Source organism: Scyliorhinus canicula, chromosome 5, assembly GCF_902713615.1.
Source record: "Scyliorhinus canicula chromosome 5, sScyCan1.1, whole genome shotgun sequence".
Taxonomy (NCBI): Eukaryota; Metazoa; Chordata; class Chondrichthyes; order Carcharhiniformes; family Scyliorhinidae; genus Scyliorhinus; species Scyliorhinus canicula.
In genome coordinates, this window is record NC_052150.1 from 79,709,703 (window position 1) to 79,733,530 (window position 23,828).

The 23,828-nt window shown below is 47.4% G+C and overlaps 1 protein-coding gene across 3 annotated transcripts in view; it reads left to right on the top strand.

Annotated features, from left to right (window-relative positions):
• Positions 1–23,828, top strand: part of creb5b (cAMP responsive element binding protein 5b) — a 473,696-nt gene that overhangs the window by 46,977 nt on the left and 402,891 nt on the right. For all 3 annotated transcript variants that reach the window (XM_038797274.1, XM_038797276.1, XM_038797275.1), the window contains exons 2-3: positions 202–311; positions 13,791–13,862. In XM_038797274.1, the coding sequence (XP_038653202.1) occupies positions 13,809–13,862 (54 nt within the window). In that variant the 5' untranslated portion in view covers positions 202–311; positions 13,791–13,808. The remainder of the gene's footprint in view (positions 1–201; positions 312–13,790; positions 13,863–23,828) is intronic.

Genomic DNA, 23,828 nt, shown 5'->3' on the forward strand with positions numbered 1-23,828 from the left:
TATCAAATTGTGCAATTCCTGCCAAGTGTCGAACCAGTCAATAAAACCTGGTGTGATTGGTCTCCGAGCCACTGACGCCATATTTAAAGGGTCATTCACCTGCTATTATGTTTTTTAGATGCTAGCAGAGCTTCCTAATTGCTGTTTCCTAATGATTTTTATTTTTCCTTGCCCTCATTAAGCTTTTTCTGCTTATCGCAGGTGCTCGTTCGTTCGTTTAATTTGGATGGAGAAATAGTTGGAGGAAAAGGAACAACTGCAACTGCCTCAACAAGCTCAATATCCGGCATCAGTAGCAGCTAAAACAGCAGGTGAGGAATACTACTTGTAGGAGGCAATATTCAGTGCAGAGCCCAAAAGTTCCTTGGACCTATCCAAAGGCTGCTCTTTCACGGACTTTTGCATACTTTCCACGTATTAGCTTGAGTCCTAGCACTCTTACTCCTGACTGAATATTCTGAGTAAAATGATGGTACAGCAATATATTTCAAAGTCAGGATATTGTATGACTTCAAGGATAAGTTGCAGGTGGTGGTGTTCCAATGCATCTGCTACCTTGTCTTTCTAAGTGGTAGAGGCTGCGGACTTGGAAGGTGCTGCAAAAGGAGCATTACTGGGTTGCCAGTGCATCCTGCAGCTAGTACACATTGCCACCACTGCGTGCCAGTGTTGGAGGAAGTGAATGTTTAATGTGGAGGATGGTGCGTCAATCAAGTTTACTGCTTTCTCCTGGAGAGTGTCCAGCTTCTGGCATGTTGATGGAGCTGCACTCATTGAGGCAAGTGGAGAGTATTCCATCATCCTCCTGACTTGCCTTGTAGATGGTGAACAGGCTTTTGAAAGACAGGAGGTGAGTCACACTGCAGAATTCCCAGCCTCTGACCTGTTTTTGTAGCCATAGTATTTTTTTCTTATTCATTAACAGGATGTGGGTATCGCTGGTAGGCCAGCATTTATTGCCCATCCCTAGTTCCCCTTCAGAAGGTGGTGGTGAGTTGCCTTTTTGAACCGCAGCAATCCCTGAAGTGAAGGGACACCTACACTTCTGGTAGGGAAGGAATTCCAGGATTTTGACCCAAGTCTTGCTGCATGTGCTTTGGGACTGTTTCATTATGCGGAGTTGGGAATGGTACTGAACATTGTCCAATCACCCAACTTCTGACATTATAGTGCAGGGAAGGTTATTGATGAAGCAGCTGAAGATGATTGGGCCGAGGACACTACCCCGAGGAACTCTGGAGTGATGCCCTGGGTTTGAGGTGATTGGTCTCCAGAATCATTACCAACTTCCTTTGTGCTAGATATGACTCCCAACTCGTGGAGAATGTCCCCATTGATTCACTTTGACTCCAATTTTAAAAGTACTCCTTAATTGTCCACTCGGTCAAATGCTACTTTAGTGTCAAATTCAGTCATTCTCACCTGGTCTGTAAGAATTTAGCTCTTTTGTCTACGTTTGGACCAAGGCTGTAATGAGGGTTGGAGCCGGGCAGATTCTTGTGGAACCTAACTGAGCGTCCGTGAGCAGCTTATTGGTGAGTTAGTGCTGTTGTCAGATACATCTTCCACCTCTGCTGATGATCGAAGCTAGACTGATGGGGCGGTAATTGTCCAGCTTGAATTTATCCAGCTGGCGGACAGGACAAATCTGGGGGATGGTGTGCCAATCAAGTGGACTGCTTTCTCTGGGTAGAGTCTAGCTGCTGGCAAGTTGATGGAGCAGAACTCATTGAGGTAAGTTTCCACTTCATTGGGTAGATGCCAGTACTGTAGCTGCATTGGAACAACTTGAACAGAGTGATACCACATTTTGAAGTACTAATCTTCCCCGTTGCAGTCGGGATATAGTTGGGTCCCGTAGCCGTTGCAGTATCCGAATAGTTAATCAAACTGGGCTGAAGAGTGAAATCGACCAGCGATCACATTTTGGTGAGTTTAATCCCTATTGACATCAGTGCAGGAACGTAGTTCGGTGTTCAATATATTTGGATGGGGAGTCAGTCAGGGAAAAAGATGCCTCTTTCATGCATCTTACAGAAATATGGCCCATCCTGGATTGCAACTTGGAATTTTTGCATTTAACTGTGAATGTGCACTCACTTGCTGTCTGCTTTGTGTTGTTTGCCCCACCGTCACTATTTCCATGAAATTTGACCCATTACAATCCAATGCTGCTTCATTGGCTGGGACTTTTGGCCTCCCTGTGTCCCCCCTCCTCTCATCAGTGGATTGAGAGGGTAAAATGAAGTGGGATGTCGGCTGCCTTCTCACCACTGCGGGGATTTTACTTGCGGATGGGTAGGTGCCAGCTGGCTTTCCTGCCCTTTGGCCAATTGAGGCCTTAAGTGGTCCCATATCTCTTTTAAAAAAGTATTTAAGTATTGCTAAAAAAGGAGTCATGCTATTGAAAATTTTTATCTTGCATTTACAAGGACAGATGCACGAATACCAAATTAAAAAGGAGGAACAATATACACTGCATGAAAAAAGGGTGCTGACTATTTGGCAAATTGACTCTGATTGGTCCTGGCATTGCCATGGAGAATGCACGAGGGAACTATTGTTTAATTCATAAAAGGCACAAAACCTAATCAACTTATTTTGGCTTGCAGAGAACAGCTCCATCTGTTTGAATGGATGTAGTTTCTAGCAAGCGTTAAGTGAGCCGCATTGCAAGCCTGATTTATAATCTCAAACAGAATATGCTTAGGTCGTTCACAATAGACAACAGGTGTGATTCTTACAAAAAGTTTCTAAGTTCATTTGTGACGGGTTCTTCAGGGAGTTTCCCGCCAGCTCTAGTGGCGACTTCCCCACCACTATTCAATGACACTAAGGGCGGGATTATCCAGCCGTGCCCGCCCGGCGACTGGAGAATCCCACGAGGTCAATGGACTTTTCCATTGTCCGTGTCTCACCCATGGCAATCTTGCAGCGGGCAGGGTGGAAGAATCCAGCCCTTAGTCACTTTTTTGGGCCCTGGGAGATTCTCACCAGTTTAGCCCACACTTACAGTGCAATTTTCCGGGAAACATTTCCAAGTGTGGTAGCGAGCGGGAATTGCCGCGAACTTCCCGGCGATCAGCCCAGTGAGGCCGGCAACGCAATTCAACGTTAATTGGTGCACTTACGAGGCCTCATCGGCTTCTTGCCACAAATTACAGCTCGCCAGCTAATTCGCCGGCAGTGCCCTCGCCAGCCCCCCAGGGTTGAGCAGCACTTAAGCTGCACTTGCTCAGCCAAACCCCAGCCAGCTTGCAACAATGGTGCCGAGGAGACCGGCCCCAAGATTTAGGGATGCAGATCTGGAGGGGAGGGGCTACCAGATGCCGTGGAGGCCAGGAAGGATGTCCTGTCCCCCCGAGGGTCCTGGAGAATCAGCCACAAGACAGTCAGTACTGCCTGGGATGAGGTGGCGGCAGCTGTCAGCTCGGGGAGTGTGACCAGGTGGACTGGCCTCCAGTCCAGGAAGAATATCGATGACCTGAACCGGGCACCATGAGTAAGTAGACATGCACCCCCCCCCCCCCCCCCACCTCTTCCCCGCCCCCCCTCCCTAAAGGGAGATCCACTCCGCATGCGACCCTCAACCCTTCCTTCACCCCCCCCCCCCCCCCAACCACCCTAACCCTCCCTTCACATCCCCTCCACCATGGACCACGCATGCGGCTAACGATGCTCCTCTGTGTCTCCTCAGGAAAGTTTATCCCATAATTGTCAGGAGAGGGAAATGTGCCCAGACTGGCGGAGAGGTGCCGGATTTAAGAATCGTCACCTCCTGGAGGTGACTGGGGTGGCCGAGGACAGATTGCTCAACCACGCGGAGGCTGGCGGACGCCGAAGAGGTGAGGAACCACCAGGCTCCACCTGGAGGACGTGACGAATGCGAGTTGCTATTGCCTTACTGACTGATCCATCCCTCCCACTGACCACATGTCCATTCTCCTGCAGGTCCTCCAGCCAATGGCACTGGCCTATCCCAGACGGCCCCTTCTCCTGACTCCGAGGAAAACACCTTGGAGTAGAGCTCCGAGAATGCAACCGTTATAGTTGCGACACAGCTGTCAGATACACACGCCTCGGTGGGACATGTTAGTGGACAGGCTTCGGGGGCACAATCTGGTGATCATCACACTGCTGATGATGCACATCAGGTGGAAGCAGGACTTCCAGGTGTGACCATGTAGTGAGTGATCGCCTACAGGGCAGCTCCTGCTTAAAGTCACAGAAAAGTGCTCTTTTTACCCAATACTGGGTGGAATTTTGATTAAAAGGCGTAGCTGAATGTTGGAGGAGTAATTTCCCCCGGGAGTGGTATGTCTGCTGGTTACCAGAGCCGGCAGAGAACAGTGAAAGATTTGACTGACAAGTTGGAACAAGCTTGTACTGCAGCAGCCACAGTAAACATGCAGGCGGGGGAAGGGCTGATGCAAGCTGGAAGGCCCCAGATGGACGAGCTGATGGCTTTTATCAAGGCGGAATTCCATCAACAGAGCAAAGAAATGCGTGAGGATCGCGCAAAGGCCATAGAAGGAGCTGTGGTGCCCCTGAAGAGTTCTCTGGAATGGATGGAGAGGTGTTTGGAGGTGCAGGGGTCTCAGATTCGAGAGATTCAAAGGAGTGATCTCGGACCACAACGATCGTGTTTGGGATTCTCCACACGGAAAAATTCTGGGTTCGCAGGCCGGGAATATTATTTTGAGACCCCAGAAGCGGCAGAAGACTTCATTAAGGAGCATAAACTGGGGAGAAGTGAGCGGACAATGCTTGGGAACCGGGGTGCTGGTATTTTCTAATGGTTGGGAGCATTTTGAACTGGGTGTAGGGATTGGGGGATTTTTGTTTTTTTTGAGGGTGGTTTTGCTGTTTAATGTTGAGATTGTAAGGAGTTGTAAGGGTGGAAAGTTCATGTGGAGCTCTATGTTCCCATCCCCCCTCCTGTTTTATGGGACTGTTTGTCTTTAACATGTTTATTTGCTTTTGGAGAAGACTACCTGGAGTTCAGGAGAAGTCCTTGTTTGGGTTGGGGAGGGTAAGGCCAGCAGGAGGCCTTCCTTGGGCTAAGGAGGGGGGTGGGGGGGGATGGGGGGGGGGGGATGGGGGGGGGGGCGGAGGGTGAGATCATTGGGAGGTGCCTTTGGGAAAGAGGGGCCACGCTAGCAGGTTATGCTGGTGAACGGTAGTGAGGCATTGGGGGAGAAGGCCAAGAGGGGTGGCCGGGGGGAAGTGCGGGGGGAAGGAGGAAAGGGGTGGGAGGTTTCTGCGACGTGACAGGGGATGAGAGATGGCATGGTCAGGGGAGAAGAAAGGGACCATCTGGGATGGGCTAGGTATAGGGTGGAATTAAGGGGGCAGGAATTAAGTGGTGAAGATGACGGACAGTAGAGGGGATTGGAGGCGCAAGTCTCCGGTATGGCTGGTAACGCTGAATGTCCGTGGACTGAATGGGCCGGTTAAAATGTTGCGGATGTTCGCGCACCTCAGGAGCCTGAAAGCAGGGGTGATCTTTCTGTAGGAGACGCACCTCTATGTGAAGGACCAGGGATTTGATTTGAAATCAAGGAGAGTGGCGAATTTAATGAGCAAAAAAATGGGATTTGTGTGTGCGAAGGAGGTGAGGGATCTGGGTGGGAGATATGTGATTGTGAGTGGGATATTGGAAGGGGCACTGGTGATGTTGGTAAATGTGTATGCCCCAAATTGGGATGATGTGGGTTTTATGAGGGGGTTGCTGGTGGCAGCGATCCCAGATTTTGCTATGTGCCAGTTGATCATTGGAGGAGATTTTAACTGTGCCCTGGAGCAGAGGGTGGATAGGTCGAGCCCCAGGTCAATGGGAGGGTGCTGTGGGTGTTTATGGAGAGGATGGGAATGGTGGACCCATGGTGTTTTCAGAACACAGGGGGGAGGGAGTATTCCTTCTTTTCACAAGGTGTATTCGAGGATTGACTGCTTTGTAGTGAGTTGGGAGATTTTGGTTGGGGTGGAAGGGGCAGAGTATGCGGGGATAGTTATCTCGGACCATGTACCCCACTGGCTGGAGATTCGGTTTAGAACGGGACGAGAGTAGAGGCCGGTGTGGAGGTTTGATTCAGGGTTGTTGGCAAATGGAGGTTTTTGTGATAAGGTACAGGCAGCGATTAAGGATTATGTAGAGTTGAATCAGAATGGTGAGGTGTTGGCAGGCATTTTTTGGGAAGCACTGAAGGCAGTGGTCTAGGGAGAAATTATTTTGTTTACGGCTTTGTGGCATGGGTGCGGTTGCTGTATGTGGCACCAAGGGCGAGGGTGAGGACGAGTGATATGAGCTTACAAAGCTTTGACTTGCAAAGGGGTACAAGGCAGGAGTGCCCGCTGTCGCCATTGCTGTTTGTGCTGGCTATAGAGCCATTGGCGATGGCTCTTAGGGTGTTGGCAGGGGATAATGAGGGGACAGAGGGAACATCGGGTGTCGCTCTATGCCGATGACCTCTTGCTGTATGTTTCGGATCCTTTGGAGAGTTTGGGAAGGATTATGGGACTGCTGGGGAGGTTTGGAGGGTCAATTTAGGGGCGGGCCATTTACGGTTGCGAGGGATAGGTTTAGATATTTGGGGATTCAGGTAGCGAGGGATCCCATAAGTGGAACTTATCGAAGCTGGTGGAGGAGGCCAGGGAGGATCTTAGGAGGTGGGATACACTGCACTTAACATTGGCGAGGAGGGTCCAAGTGGCGAAAATGAATATTCTGCCGAGGTTCTTGTTTACCTTTCAGGCTCTCATGATCTTTATACTTTAGGCCTTTTTCGGAAAGTGGACACAGTCATCTCGGACTTTGTATGGGCGGGGAAGGTGCCGAGGGTGGGGAGGACACTGCTACAGAGACAGAGGCAGCAGGGAAGGGTTAGCGTTACCGAACTTGCTTCATTATTATTGGGTAGCGAATGTGGACAAGGTGCGACGGTGGTGGGAAGGAGAAGAGGTAGAGTGGGTTAAGATGGTGGAGGAATCTTGTAAGGGGTCTAGTTTGAGGGCTATGGTGATTTCAGTGTTGCCAATGGCTCCAAGTAGGTATTCAGGGAGCCCAGTGGTGCAGTCCACAGTGAAGATATGGAATCAGCTGAGGAGGCATTTTACGATGGAAGGGATGTCGGTGCTAACGCCGCTGTGTGAGAATCATGGGTTTGAGCCGGAGGGGATGGATAGTGTACGCAGGAGGTGGGGGGAAGTGGGGCTGGTCAAGGTGAGGGATTTGGTTTTGGAGGAAGGGTTCGTCAGTCTGGAGGAGCTCAGGGAGAGGGTAGAGCTGCTGAGGGGAAGTGAGTTCAGGTATCTGCAGGTTAGGGACTTTGTGCGAAAGGTCTGGAGGGGGTTCCCTAGCTTGCCGGGATACACCATGCTGGAGCGACTGCTGCTTCCGGATGTGGAAGGGGAGGGAAGAATTGGAGATATGTATAAGTGGCTGGGGGAGCAGGGAGGCGAGCAGGTGGTGAAGATTAAAGAGAATGGGAAGCGGAGTTGGGAATGGAGATCAATTGGGGAGTATGGAGCGAGGCACTGCGAAGGGTAAACGGGACCTCCTGTGCAAGAATGAGCCTGATACAGTTTGCGGTGGTGTATATGACTCGGGCGAGAATGAGTGGGTTTTTCCAGGGAGTACCAGATGAGTGTGAGAGGTGTGGGCGGGGGCCAGCGAATCACGTGCACATGTTTTGGAGTTTCGAAAAATTGGGAAGATTCTGAGCGGGAGCGTTCGCGGTCTAAGCCAGGATAGTGGAGGTGGAGGTGGACACGGACCCTTTGGTGGCGATATTTGGGGTTTCAGAGAAGCTGGAGCTCATGGAGAGGAGGAAGGCCGATGTCGTGGCCTTCGTGTCTCTGATTGCACGGCGGCAAATTTTGCTGGAGTGGTGGTCGACATCACCACCGGGGATAGCGTTCTGGTTGGGTGACCTGTATGACTGAAGAAGATACAGTATGAGTTAAGGGGCACAGCTGGGGCTTTGAGAAAAGGTGGGGATGTGTGTGACCGTGTTTGGCGAGTTGTTTGAGCCAGCAGCTCCAGGCTCTTTCCCTGTCAGCAACGATGACTACTCACCTCCATGGCTCCCCACAGGAGATCTTCCACCAGGTTCACATTTTTCAAAAGGAGTATTAATTGGTGCCAGTGTGAACACTGGCTTGAAAGGCCGCTGAATGGCAGGCAGCCATTGGATATTGGGTGGCTATCGTTAATTGGGCTTAAGTGGTGAGAATTGGTTTCTCGCCTTGCTACGGCGAGATCCCGATTTGCATCGCAGACTATTTGGTGCCTGCCGCAGTTCTCGTTTTTGGCCTCTCCCGCTTTTCACCAGCCTCATTTTGCTTGAGCAAGAGCGTAACGAGGCCGGAAGATCGAGCCCTTAGAATTTTTTTTAGCACTGGGTACCTGAAATCAAAGATCGGGCCACCATTTTGAAAGGGTGCCCCGATCTCTAAGGGAGCTTGTGGGTCCCCCACACCTCCCACCCATGGGCATTGCCATCCCCCCATATCCATCGGCACTACCCCACAACCCCCAACTGAGGACACCCTGCCATGGAGTCCATAGGAACCCCCCTTCAGGTGCCCCAAAGTCCCTTACAGCACCTCTATCCCTTTCAGGACCCCCAAATGTCACCCCCAACCTCCCTGATGCCCCTACTGACCTGCCCTGCACAACCCCACCCTTCAAAGCCCCCTCCACCCTTCTTTCATGGGCATGTCTCCCCCTTGGCACCTGTCCTTTGGCAGTGCCACACAGGCACCCTTGCACTGCCACACTGGCACCCAGGCAGTGCTCCTGCCAGCTTGGCAGTGCCATCCAGGCACCTTGGCAGTGCAAGGGTAGCAGTGCAAAGGTGCCATCTGGGCAGTGCCAAGGTGTTTGCATTCCAGTGGGAGGGCCAGGGGACCAGAATCTACTGACCCTTGCCACCCAGGGGTCTACGATGACCCGAGAGACTCCCTGGGTGCCGGTCCACCATGTCCACATTTGTGTAGGCCAGTGCTGAATGGTGCCTGGCTACAGCCTTCTTGGGGAGGCTGGGGAATTGAGGGGTGCCGGTGGATATCGGGCAGGTATGTCTTAAGTTGGTTTTAGACCAACTTCCGGGAGCGCCGTTTGGTCCTGCCCCTTTTGGGCAGAATTCTGACTCCGACGTCTCGAGGGATTTGGGTAAATCTGGCAAGACACGAAGGCTGTTGGGAGGCCCGCTGGAGGGCTCTCCCGGGATTCTCCAGCCGCGTTGTGCTCTTGCTTGAGCACAATGCGTGAAGACAATCACGTCCAATGTTCAACGTTAGATATAGTTCCGTGATTTGGCAGCACTTACTGAACAATCCCTAGTGTGCTAAGAATAGCAACCAATTTAAGATTATCCTTTTGCTAGTGGAAACAATCAGTGCCCTTTTTTCTTTTCAAGTTTGATTCCCCACCAAGTCTCGAGGGAACCAACTTTGTAGATGTAAAGAACTCAGACATTGCCTCCCACCTTCCTATCAACCATTTTCTACCTTCCTCACCTTAAAATGCTTTCCAAGTGTTATTCTAAAATGCAATGTTATGCAGTGGGGCAAAACAGCATTCTGCAGTGATTGAGAAACAAATCGGCACACTGCGCTAACAGTGTGGCAAATTGGCACAATGCATCAACAGCACGTAAAGTGGTGCATTAACTGACTGTGGCGCAAAGCAACAGATCTGGAACTCATGCACAAACCTAAATCATCTATTCAATATGCACTCCCTCCGCTCCTGCAGAATTACAAGAAATCCGAAAACCAGGATATTTAATGCATTTAGAGAAAATTGTCCAGGACATTGAATGAAACTCCTGGTCTGTCCTGGCTAAACTGGGACAGCTGGTCACCCTAAGTGAGACTGCCGTTTAGCAAAGAGGGCCTAACAATAATGAATGGATCTGCCTGTGGGTGCCCATTTTATACGAGCGCTGACTGAGTACCAAGTAGTTCAACAGCATTCTTGGGCCAGCAGCTAATTTAAATATTTTTGGGAGCTTCGAGAACCTAGTGGAAGCCAGATGCACACTTCCAGCTATGCGATAGCATATTCAATGCAGCAAAGCAGAGAAGACTGTCGGCTGCTGTTACCCACTTGCGATCGACCAATACCAACCAGCATGTTATCACATCTATACTCCAGCATGAAGTCAACACCTAGAGTAGGAGTTAATGAAGAAAAATAGTGAGAAAGAGAAATAAATAATAGCTAAAGGGCTTATTTTTCCAAGTTCCTGTTTGTAGTGTAGGCCTTTGTATGCAGTGAACACAATGGGAATATGCTGCACTCACTGGGATTTTTCATACCGAATTCTCAACATGGCGTTATGTTGGGAAAAGTTCTGTTCTGAAATGCAAATTTGTGAAATCAACCCTTAATCCCTCTGGGCCATACAACTGTTAGTAACTTTCTGTCACAGCCGTGGGATACTGCTACCTGAATGTGGAGCAATATGGAAGTGCTCTTTCAAGATAATTGTAACATTCCCAGCTCGTGGTTCAAGTGAAAGGAAATTGGATACCTCATATCCTATACTGAGTCAGTTTTCTATAACTGTCCAGTAAAACGATTGACAATTCCTGGATCTAATTTTGTATATGTATTTTTAGTTGACCATTTAACTTGCAATAGATTTGTTCTTCTTTCTTTGTTAACTGTAATATCACTCAGAAATTGCTGTCCAATATATGTGGAGAATAAAGCAGACTAACACTAGATGGTAAATTAAAAAGTTAAAATTTTGTTTAAACCTGAATTTTCAATGGCAGTGACATAGTTGCATTGAGCACAGAAATTAAAAGGGGAATAAAGGCACTTTTGTATCAAACATGAAATAAATTATGCTTAGCACTTCGATATTTGATTGCTGCAAGTAATACATGGACAAAAGATAAATAAACTTATGAGACATGAGCGGTGTTAATTGCTTTCTATCCCTGGGAATGATATATCAGACAATAGAGCCTTGTTCCAAATTCAAGTCTAATTGATATTGCAACACCTGACAACTAAGGCCGGACTTTCGTCTCCAATGCAGGTATGAATTGGGTTGTAAAAGGTTGAACATAGCTTTTCTTGCTGGAAAATCAATTTCCTTCTGGTTGCCGACCCCACGCCATTTCCATGTGGCATTTTCACGGATCAAAAAGGCCTTGGACTAAAATGAAAATGAAATGAAAATCGCTTATTGTCACGAGTAGGCTTCAATGAAGTTACTGTGAAAAGCCCCTTGCAAACGTACCTTTTCTGAGGTCAGATCCACATTGTGAGCACCACAGGAAAATTACATTTCCTCCACAAAAGTTTCATGTGCTCGTGTGGGTTTTGTAATCCCTAAACATAAAGCACCTCTTTGGAGAATTCTGAAAAGTCAATGTAAAATGTTTTGGCACCTTTAAAAGTTATAATTATATGTTATATTGTAATGTGGATGTGTTTTAATGCAGTGATTCTTCATAGGTATCTGTGCTGCAAATATAAGTTGACTCTTGCATTGACCAACATTGCTGAGATGCATCCCATTATTTTTTCCAATGAAAGAAGTGCCAATATGCATTATAATGGGATAAAAGTCTTTGCTGTCAAGTCCTGTGCTGGGATTTAAATCTACTGACATCTCTGAAGAAGAGTCATATGGACTCAAAACATTAACTCTGTTTCTTTCACTTTCACCATGGATGCTGCCAGATCTGCTGAGTTTTTCCAGAATTTTCTGTGTTTATTTTATGACTTGCAGCTCTAGTTATTTTAAAACAAGCTGCTTTTGAAAGTTCAAACTATTTCTGCACCTGCTCCCTCTATTGAACGACAAGCACCCTGTTTTAGAAATTAAATTGGACAACATTCTATTCTGTCAGTTTCAGGCAATGTAACTGGAAGTTATGGTGCGGACACTGTAGCTATGGTGAATATTTGGTTTGGTTTCAAAAATTGACAATGGCTTCAACTCAACAGGTGGTCCATTTATCTAAGGATGACTGGCACTTCTAAGAAACTTAATGACAAAATATGTCTTTGATGGTTTTTTTGTAAGTTTATAAACTTCATCGGCACTTAAAGTCATACAATGTTTGACACTGGAGTAGGTTTAATTTTTCCAGCATCAATGATAGTGGACCTGAATTCAGGATTTCGTTGGACCATTAGAGATTTTTTTTTTCCCAATGATTTTAAAATAATTCCTATTTCTATTGCTTCACTTCTGAGAAATGTACATAGCGCATACTGGATAAGTGACTATGGAGGGTACATAGGAAGAATGGGGATGGCATGTAGGTGGTGTCATAATATCCACTCATGTATATCATGAGATGCAGACAGGCAGTGATTGACACACAGGCTAACCAATGAACACACAGAACACAGAAAAACCAATCACCAGACAGGACACCATCACTATAAAGCCCACAGGGCATTAAGGCTCTCCCTCTTTCACAGGACACGGTCAGGGAGATAGTCGCCAGCGCTGGCCCTAGGGTTGCTGGTGCCCCGGGCAAGCTGAACTTCGGCGCCCTTCGGGGGGGGGGGGGGGGGGGGGGGGGGGGGGGAGACGCCGGAGTGACATGGTACATGATCGGGACCCACCGATCGGCGGGCCGGTCTCTCTGTCGGCAGGCCTCCTTTCTTCCACCGGCGAGCCTGGATCCATCCGCCATGTTTGTGCGGGGCGGCCTGAGGGAGGGCTGCCACCGCGCATGCGCTGGTTGGCACCGGCCCAACTGCGCATGCGCAGGACCCGAGTCTTTTACGCGGCGCCGGGTCTCTGACGCCGATCACGCACTCCTTGATGGCGCCCCCTAGCACATGGCGCCCCGGGCGACTGCCCGAGTTGCCGGTACCTTGAGCCGGCCCTGATAGTCGCAGTGCACCGGGCAATGAACATCATCACCATGTGATAGAGAGCTAGTCTGGTCAAGCCAGTAGGAGGTTATCAGTTAGGTTAATTGAGTGTCAACCCACAGCAGATTATGTACAGCAATCAACAGGTTCAATAAAACAGTGTCGGAAGCCTATTTCTTGTTTTACTGCATTCAGTTGCGGTCGATGTTAGACCAACACAGATAACACATCAGGTGACGTAGGTGAACTGAGAGGACATGGAGTCGGTCATGGTGGAAGTTGCAATGGGTACTCTGAGGGGGCATGGAGTGGCATGAGGCATGAGGGAATGAGGAGCATGGGGCGGCATGAGTGGTGTGAGAAAGCTTGGGGTAGCATGGGGCAGATGAAGAGTTGACACGTGAGGTTCAGGGCGCCTTTGAATATTGTTGGGAACTGAGCTGCTGTGTTGGAGAACCGAGGCGGGCTTTTTAATTGGCTCACCTTCTGACACACATTCCTCATGCATTCCATCGCAACTCGCAAAGGTAGCACAAACCCGAATTGTGTGTGAAAGACAAAAATTCCAGGCAAAGTCAGGTGTCCCCGAGTCCACAGAAAAATACAGTTCAAAGCCTCTGAAAATAAACACTGTCCCTGCAGGTGGGTGCAGACTAAGGGAGTCACAACTGCAAGCATCAAGCAGTGACCATTGTTACCTGCATTGAAATGATATATACATTTTAATACTTTGTTGTCTTTCTTCAATACAATTCAAGTGGGTTTATTTAGGGATTAAATGAAAAATTGAACGTTTGTTTTAGAACTTTGAATCGTTATGATAATTGAGAGAATAACGTAACTGCATTTCTTGATTAATTGTAGGCTAGCTTGTTCAAATGTTAAATGCAGATGTCATTCATTCCTTTGCTGTTGTGTATTTTGTTGTCAGGTTCATTCAAAGACAGTTATGAATTTGGAGCAAGACCGGCCATTCATTTGTAATGCTCCAGGTTGTGCACAGGTGAGTATTACTGTCTGATAAGTATACTTGGAAGCAATGTTTTATTATAATTAGCTAATAGTAGTACATTGTTTTGCATAATATAAAATTACAATATTTCTCACTACTGCCTCATTTTCTAAGTACAATCATTAAAATTTTAGCACTGAGGCCCTTCAATTCACTTATCCCTGTTCTGGTATTAGCTGTTCAACTGTAGCTTTCTCCTCTAAACCTATTTTCTAATCTTCCTCTCCTGCTCTCTTCTTATGTGAATCATAGAGCATCTTTTGTAGCTATGTCTGTAGCTCTTGCCTTTTCTCAGAGCTGCCCCTGCTTTGCCACAGTAGCTTTGACAGAAGTGCAGTGGAAAACCTATTTATGCACACAAATGAACATCCCATGTAGTACCAATGATGTATGGTGGCAAAGCAGAAGAAACTTGCTTCTGTGTTTGTTAAAGGCTCCGGTCACTCCCTCTTTGAGTAAATCTGTACCTTCTTTCTCCTACGCTCTTTCTTCACACTCATTTTCTTCCTCAAAGGGGAGAACAGCCTATGGCCCCTAGGAGGGACTGTGGCAACATTTACAAATCTTAAATCTACCATTGGCCTGTTGTTCTCTTCATTAGTGTGTGTTAAACTTCTGCTCTCACCTTAGAGGAGGTGCTCCAAATCTTAGATAACTGGAATTTTTTGTTAAATTTCTGGGAAAGTTGGTTTTTGGGGAGTGTTTCTTTTGTGAAGGGAGTGAACAGGGAACTGGAGTCTGGGGTGGGTTGGGACTATTGGGACTGTGGGAAGAGTGGCTCAGACATTTGCAGATATACGTTGAAGTAGGGAGACAGCTGGAGGGTGAGAGCATGTCTGCAGAGTGATGAAGCTGCAGTATTGGGCTTCGTTTCTTGTACCCATGTGAGGAATAATGCACTAATTGTCATGCACTCATCAAACACCAATCAGAAGTTCATAACTCAATGGATAACTTGCTGACAAAACCTCTTTGTTGACGTCAATCCGCATCTTGAACCAGGCTGGTTTGTGATGCAAAGCGATGCCAACAGCGCCGGTTCAATTCCCGTACCGGCCGAGGTTATTTAGGAAGGCCCCGCTTCTCAACCTTGCCCCTTGCCTGAAGTGTGGTGACCCTCAGGTTAAATCACCACTAATCAGCTCTCAAAGGGGATAGCAGCCTGTGGCCCTATGGGACTGTGGCGGCATATACAAACTTTAAATCTACTATATATTAAAAATGGTGAGGGGGTCTCAGGATAACTAAGGGTAGTACTCCAATAGATGGCGTTGTGGATGTAGGATTAAAGGATAGAAGCTGCTTCATTGTGCCCTTGTTCCAGCAGGAGGCCAAAAACAGATCAGAGTGTCATTAATACATGTAAATCAGGGTCCTGTTATGCCAGCAGAATGCCAATAAAATGTTATCTTGGAACTGAGAGGGGAAATTGCTGCAGTTTTCCCACTAGGCAGAAGCAGGTTTACAGTTAGTCGAACAGAAAAGAGACCCTTCTGATGTCTAAACATCTCCTTGGAGTCCGGAGCAGCTATAGTGCTCCTCCAGGCTCCCAGAAGGTGTCACTTCCCCTGTCCATGTGTCTTTTCCCTGCTCTTCTCTGATGACACCCTCCTGAGACACCCAGCTTATTACAGAGCTTATCAAGCTTTCTCTTACTTCCTCCCCATTTCAATGCTTTTTAAGTTGATGTAACCCCCAGGGTGATGTGGAGTGGAATGGGTGGAGGTTGGGAACAGGGGATGGGATGCTGAGAGGTATGAGGGGTGGGGGTGTTGAGAGATGTGAGGGGTGAGGATGTGCTGAGAATTGTGAGGATGGTGCTGAGAGCTGTGAGAGGTGAGGGTGGTGCTGAGAGTTGGGGGGTGAGGGTGGTGCTGAGAGTTGTGGGGGTGGTTCTGAGAGTTGTGGGGTGGGGGTGGTGCTGAGAGTTGTGGGGGGTGGGGGTGGTGAGAGTTTTGAGGTGTGGGGGTGGTGTCAGCAGTCTAACTATAGTTGCACTGATACTTACAGCAAAGATGTTCAAATAATCATGATTTTCCCACCATACACAAGGGTTGGTATAAAGCGATAGTGTTAAGATCATTCATTCTCTAGTGGCATAGCAAGTTTTGTATATTAATTAAACCATTGAGTTGATATATTTGACAAAGGACTGTACGTCAGAGCATGCATGCTGTCTTGCTCCATGTTCAAGTGCCTAGTAAATTGATTATCCCAAAGAACGAACAGCTAAAATTCAGGCTACAATGTATACAAGAGGTACCTGTGACAGAAATATTGCCACCGCCTTGCCTCCTCAACATTGCCACTTGCTGCTTTATTCCCCAATCCTGCTGCTCGAAGCATCCCTCCCGAGAGCAGCATAGTGAATACCATTGGATCAAAGTCCAGGGAGCAAAATGGGTGCTGTCTCCAGTAGACCTCGCAATAACCAGCCTAATTCTTGCTGCAGAACACTCTGTGGACTTGTAATTCAATCAGTGGCTGATTGCAAGAATTCCATTAGTCCGCGCCATGTCTGCCATTACAGTTTTAGATCTTGTGACCCCAAAATTTCATCCACAGCCCCACTGGGGGTCCCCAACCACAGTTGGGAACCCTTGACCTGAAAGCTGTTCATGGCGAAAAGTACATGTTTATCATTTGAATAAGGTCTGGGAGTTAAGTAGCTTGAGCCTGAAATTTAGGTCAGTGAATAAGTTTCCCACTTGATATACTGTCCTCATCCATCCAAAATCTCCTCCAGTTTTACTATCTCACTCTGTGTGCCCTGGTCCATTTTTCTTCTGCCCTGGATCCTCGTTCAAATGAACATGGCACAATGGTTCTTACTCACCATGTACAATATGGAAATGTGCTTATGTTGTCAGTCTGAAATAGCTATTTATTTATTCCCAGTTCTCTGCCATTTCCTGATCCAAAATTTTATTTTTCAAATACTTATTTCCACTTTTAAAAGATATTTTGCTTTGTTTCTAGTAGGGTAATCCATGTCACAACACCTCTGCGCGGAAAAACAATTTCTCCAACCTCAGATTTTACTCTTTTGATGATGTTGTTAAATTTCGGCCATTTACTAATTTCTGACTTACCAACCTATGATATAGTTTTCTCTGTGATTAACTGTATTATTCCTAACTGCTTAATTTGAACTCTCAGCTGCTCCACCTATGCTCCACTTTGCAAATGCTGAAGAGGTTTGCAATGGCTGAGTGACTTTCAGTACATCTGGGGCATCTGGCTCCCAAAAATGCTTTATGTTCTGGTGCAGGTTACTGGTTCTGGGGAAGGGAGTGGGTGGGGAGGAGGTGGGTGTGGTGTTAGGTGCCTCCAAAGAATTAACTTTGTAGTGCCCAAACTTTTCCTTCGGGATCCAGGCCATGATCCCTGGACGAATTCTCAGTTGGGAATTGCGTAAATTAATCAGTCGCCTGACATATCTTGCTTCACCAAGCTTACAAGTGCCTTCTGTCCTTGGCTGCCATTAGGAGTCCCTACACCTGCTTCCTCTCATGCTGTTGGTCTCCTAAGGGATGGGTGTAAGCTTTTCCCCTGTAAGGCCTGTGGAATCACTAACGTCAAATAAGGACCTGGAGTTAAGGTGGGAGGACACTAAAACAGCTGCACATTTTGAGCCCATCATGTTTTTCTGCAACATTGATTCTTTTTTTAAGCAGTTTGTTATATAATTAAATGTATTTTAAGGGTGAATGAAAAAGTAGGATAGTGGCAGTGTTTTGGAGAATATTTTGTTACAGAGGAAATTGAAATTAGGGAGAGAGGTTTTGCATAATGAGATTGTTAATAGAAGTAGAAAACATTGGTGATGTAACTAGATGTAGCACAAGACAACATAGGCAAGGTAAGGGCTGCACATCAGTAATACATTGAATTAAGCATATTTGCCACTTAATTGCCACACTTGACCTCACAGTGTAAAAGTGTTGAACTAGATTATAATCAATGACCAGAAGAATCATTCACCCTTTAACCCCCCAACCTTCAACTGTAGGTGTTCCTTCACTGAGAAGCAGCTTTGAATTACACTGTGGTTAGAAGTGCAGAATGATTGAAACTTTTGCAGCCAGTGGCAGTGCATTGTCTACTTGGCTTCCAGGTCAGGGAGCAACATACAGATCAACTCACTTATGGTTTCCCTTGTGAAGTGGAGTCTCCGCAAGCACTACTCGTGAGTCAACTAGAGGTAGCCGAGTCTTGGTCTGTGTGTTGTGGTGTTGGGTTAATAGCGACAGGTGGTATAATGTGCTTCTTGTCATGCCTGATCTGAGGCTGTCTCTTTTAAATACACCCACCGGATACCATTTTGGTGAAGCTGTTAGCGGGCAGGGTCCACTGGAAGTAATTAAAATAGGCAGATTGTGACATAAATGGCATGACACTGATTTGACATCAGTCCTGAAATTTTGAAGCTCAATGCTTCAGCTAACCATATCTTGTAGCCTCACATAGCTGAACATGCGTTCAGCAGTGGGAAGGAATCCCCACCGCGCTATATAAAGGGATAATCAACTGCTTACAAATGAGTTACTTGTTGTTAAATTTTTGCTAGCTGTTGTTGTAATTTATAAATGTTTGGTGGGGGTTTCTGGTGTTCTTTGAAGTTGTTAAAGTCCATAGGCAGTGGTGTGCAATGTGCTGAAGGACATTTTCCTGACTTCAAGGATTCTGCACAAACCGCTGGCTCCCAGATATGGATGCAGTAGTATTCATTCCCTGGTGGACCAAGCATGGTGAGAAGAATGATTAGAGGTAACACAGAGTCAGAAGAGGAGGCGAAGGTGGAGAAGGGTTCTAAACAGGTGACCATCCATATCAGCCCAAATCTCCAACCTGAATCTTGGCAAAGAACAATGTGCAGACAGCTGTGCTTTGGTAAGAATGTTTTTCTTATTCATCCGTAGAATGTTTTTGGCTTGGCCAGCATTTGTTGCCCATCCCTATTTGTCTTTAGGAAGGTGGTGGTGAGCTGCCTTCTTGAACTGTTGCAGTCTATGTGGTGCAGATACACCCACGGTTCTGTTAGGGAAGCAGTTCCAGGATTTTGACTCAGCAAGAGTGAATGAATGACGATACATTTCTACGTCAGGATGGTGAGTGACTTGGAGGGGAACTTGAAGACGGTGGTTTTCCCATGTGTCTCCTGCCATTGTCCTTCCAGAGGATGACAGTTGTGTGTTTGGAATGTACTGTCTGAGGAGCCCTGGTGAGTTCCTGCAGTGCATCTTGTAGATGGTACACGCTGCTGCTACTGTGCATCGGTGATGGAGGGAAGTGAATGTTTGTGACTGGTGTGCCAATCAAGCGGGCTGCTTTGTCCTGGATGGTGTCAAGCTTCTTGAGCGTTGTTGGAGCTGTGCTCACTGAAATCTGCCACTGCTCCAGCCATAACTGGAACCTCAGAGGATGGTGGGGACAGCATTGCCAGTGGCTGTGAAGCTGACAGTGCCCATGTGTCAGGCTCCTTCCAGTTTGCCATCCCGTGAGGCTCTGTATTGAAAGACAGCTGAAGATGTTTCATTCTCCCTTGCCAGAAAGAAGCAGGTGGAGTGAGCACATGTCTTTGCAAGATCACAAGCTTTCCATGGGGCAGGATGCCATTGACTACATGGATTTTGTTCTACGGGTGTCACATGTCAACTCTCATATATCAGACACAAAGTGTTCCCACTCCCACAACCTCCAGATGATATGTGATCCTGTGTAGGGGATCGAGCAGGTCACAGGTGTGGTGGCAATATTCATGATATTTTCATTCTGTGGCTGTTTACTTTGTCATCTGCATGTGAGCCATCTCAACAGACCAAAGGTTCTGGGTTACTAGGGCTATTTTCAGACAAAATGGTTCATTACTCCAGTGTGAAACCCATGCATGGGTGAGCAACAAATGTACAATAAAAGCTGCCAAAAAATGTGACCGAGCGGACTATAACAATAAAAAAGTGGGGTGAACTTTATGCTGAGGGTGAACTCCCCACCTCTGCCTGGCCGACTCATTGCATTTTAATTTTTTGGGTGACAGCCCATTAGCTAGTATGAGGTGGGACTTCTGTCTGTCTCCAGGGGGAGACCATTTGGAGGCCAGTGTCTCCACATCCCACCAGGATTGGTGGTCACTGCCAGTATTGCAGAATGTCTTGGAGGAAGAGGAACCATGGATGTCCCCAAACCCAAGTAAGGATTGCAATGGGGCTGGATGGGAAGGCCCTGGTGAGGGAGTAGAAGGGCATGTTGCACAGCGCTGCAGTTTACAGGTGCCACTCCTGGTTTCCTGCCTGTGGGTGGCCCATAAAATTCAGCCTGGCGCTTTCACTCGTAGGTGCCCTGCAATACTCAGCATAGTGTGTATCAAGGTTCTTTGTGGCTTACTGACCTGCTGTATAACCTTGCCACCAGCTATATGATGATATACTTATGAGCAAGAGGAGATAGAGGCAACCAAGACTGCTCCTTTCTGACTGGGCCCCTAGCAATCTATTCATTGTTTGCCGACCTGAAAATGAATCACTTATCCAGACTCTCCATTTCCTGATGCTTATCCAATCCTCTATCCATGCTACTATATCATCGCCAACATTGTGAGCTCATATCTTGTGCTGTAACCTTTTATATGGCACCTTATTGGATGCCTGTTGGAAATATCACCAAACTACATCTACTGGTTCATCTTTTACACCCTCAAAGAGCTTTAATTAATTTGCCAAACATGATTTCCCTATCATAAAACTATGTTCACTCTGCCAGATTGTGTTCAGATTTTATAAATGTTGAGCTACTATTTCCTAAATAATGAATTCTAGCATTTTCCCAATGGCAGATATGAGGTTAACTAGTTTATAGTTTCCTGCTTTCTGTAACCCTTCTTCTGAAATAGAGGCGTTACATTTGTGGATTTCCAATCTGCTGGGGCCTTTCCAGAATATAGGGAATTTTGGAAGATTACAACTAATGCATTCACTATCTCTGCAGCCACTTTTAAGGGAATGCAGGTCATCAGGTCCATGGTACTTATCAGCCGTTGACCTCAGTAGTATCCCTGGTACATTTTTCTAGTGATCAAGGATGTTTTAAGTTCATCTTTTCTTTTTATCTGTGCTTTCCCACTATTTTGGGGATGATTTTTGTGTCTTATACCATGACGCTACAAAGCATGTCTTCAATTTCTCTGTCATTTCCTAATTTCCCATTGTTAATTCCCAAGGCTGATCCTCTAACACTGACTGTAGCTACTCTCTTCCTTTTTAAAGAAGTTGTTATGCTCCATTTTTATATTTCTTGCTAGTTTTCTCTCATATTCCAATTTCTCTCTCTTTATTTTTTAAGTCATCCTTTGCTAGCCTCTAAAATTGTCCCAATCTTCTGACCTACCACTAATCTTGCAGCATTGTACGTCTTCTCTATCAATTTGATGCTATCCTTAACTTCCTTAGCTCACTATACATGGGGTTTCCTTCTCATAGGCCCTTTCTTTCTCAGCAGAACATATCTTTGGTGAGAGTCAGGAAACATTTCTTAAATTTCTGCCACTGCTTCTCTACAATCTTGGGCGCGATTCTCCGCAAATGCGGCGAGTCGTAAAGGCTGCCGTGAAACTGGCCGTGTTTCACGGCAGCCTCCGCACCCCCTCCCGGGACCCGATTCTCCCCCCCAGGCGGGGCTAGCAGTGGGGCCCCGTGAAGCACGGCATCGCGGGCTTAGCGACCGTCGCTAAGTCCGCGCGCCAAGCGTCACGCCGGCTGACGCGCACAATGACGTCAGCCGCGCATGGGCGGGTTGGACGGCTCCAACCCGCGCATGCGCGGATTACGTCATCACGCAGACGCGTCAAACCCGCGCATGCGCGGGCCGTCATGCCCCTCAGCCGCCCCGCGGACTGATCCTGCGGGGCGGCGGAAGAACAAATAGTGCGCGGGTATCGGACCCGCTGCCTGCGATCGGTGCCCACCGATCGCAGGCCCATGCCACCCTTGGCACGGCCGTGGTGCGGCCGTGCCAATCGGTGCCATGGTTGTCCGGGACGGGCACTTTGTGGCCGTTTTCACGAACGCTGAAAGCAGGTGTGATCGCGGCCGCGAAAACGGCCGTATTCAGCCCATCGGCCTGCGGAGAATCGCTGTTCGGCGTAAAAAATGGCGAGCAGCGATTCGTGTCGGGGGGCGGCCGGAGGGGGGGGGGGGGGGGGGGGGGAGTATAGCGGGAGGCCGTGAAAATTGTCGGGAAGGCCCTCCCGCTATTCTCTGACCCGTCGTGGGCAGCGGAGAATTGCGCCCCTCACCTTTTAACTTATTTTCCCATTCCACTTTAGGGTCTTCGTACCCTTGCAATTCTGTCAGTGGAGTTGGCCGTAACTTCCATGCTCAAGTATACAATCTAAATACTGTTCAAAGCCCTATGCAAAGTTAGTGACGTGTATCTTCATGCTGCATGACATGGCAAGAGCGTTTTCTGGCAGGCCTGCCAATGCACCTAGCATTTCATTATATATAGCCACCAGCTGTTTTCTGTTGGCTGCCCCATCAAAATGCTCACATGAGAGTTCTGCGTCATAACTGAGGTGATCCTTTCCTGGTTGCAGGGTATTCATTCCCAGTGCCTCTGCACTTGGAGACCCTGTGTCTGTTGTTGTCCTCTATGTCATACACAGTGTCAGTATCTGCGAGTGTGAAATCAAGTGACATTGTTGGCTCCTCGTGTTGATCTTCATGCTCTTCCACTTGTTGCTCATCCATCACTGCCTGATCAAGTGGCTGTTCTTGGGTTTTTGAAAGGAGAAAGGCTAAAGGATAGGGTTGTGATGCTGGGAGTTTTAGAAAGTAAGAGTTACATGCTTACACGATCTATTGCTTGTAAATTAGAAGATATACTAGGATATGAGAGAAGTGGGATTAGGTTCGAGGATACCGCCATGTTCTATGGTTTCAGGCCCATTGTTGGATATGACCTCCGCAATGGGTACTCCAATGTATGGGGTAAGGACACACTGCTGCACCTGTCCCCATTTGGTTAGGTTTAATCATAGAATTTACAGTGCAGAAGGAGGCCATTCGGCCCATCGAGTCCGCACCGGCTCTTGGCAAGAGCACCCTACCCAAGGTCAACACCTCCACCCTATCCCCATAACCCAGTAACCCCACCCAACACTAAGGGAAATTTTGGACCCTATGGCAATTTATCATGGCCAATCCACCTACCCTGCACATCTTTGGACTGTGGGAGGAAACCGGAGCACCCGGAGGAAACCCACGCACACACAAGGAGGATGTGCAGACTCCGCACAGACAGTGACCCAAGCCGGAATTGAACCTGGGACCCTGGAGCTGTGAAGCATTTGTGCTATCCACAATGCTACCGTGCTGCCCGTTCTGCTGCTTCCAGTTATGAGCCACCTTTCCCTGTAAGAGAGAGGAAATTATGTCTGTGAATATGGTAGCTGTCATGATTCAATAGCTGGCAATGTGTGCATGCTGTAAGATACAAGTGTGAGGCTTGAAGCGGTGCTAACTTTGTGAGAGTAAGATGAAGCTATGAATGTTAGGTGCGACTCATGATTGAACAAGATTGTTGCCAGGTGTTGTGGATTGAGCAGTGTGTCGGGGTAATGGTGCAGTTGGCGGGATATGGCATTTGAAGATACATTCACTGACCGTGACCACTCATCCAAATTCATTGAACTTTTGCAGCATCGCATCCTAGTCCACATTTCCTGCCAAGGCTACCTGGTCCCATTGCCTTCACAAAGGTTTTTTTTCAGAAAAGCATGCAGTGCAACATGAAAGAACGTCATGAGAGAGATACTCCCTCTTGCCTCTGTGACATAATTCACTGTTCTTCATTCTCACATTCACAGCCACAAACATTTCCAGCATCTGTCTGAACCAGAATTAATCAATTTTTTAAAGGTGCAGGCCAACAATTAGTAATGCAAGTCCACTTTAAGTG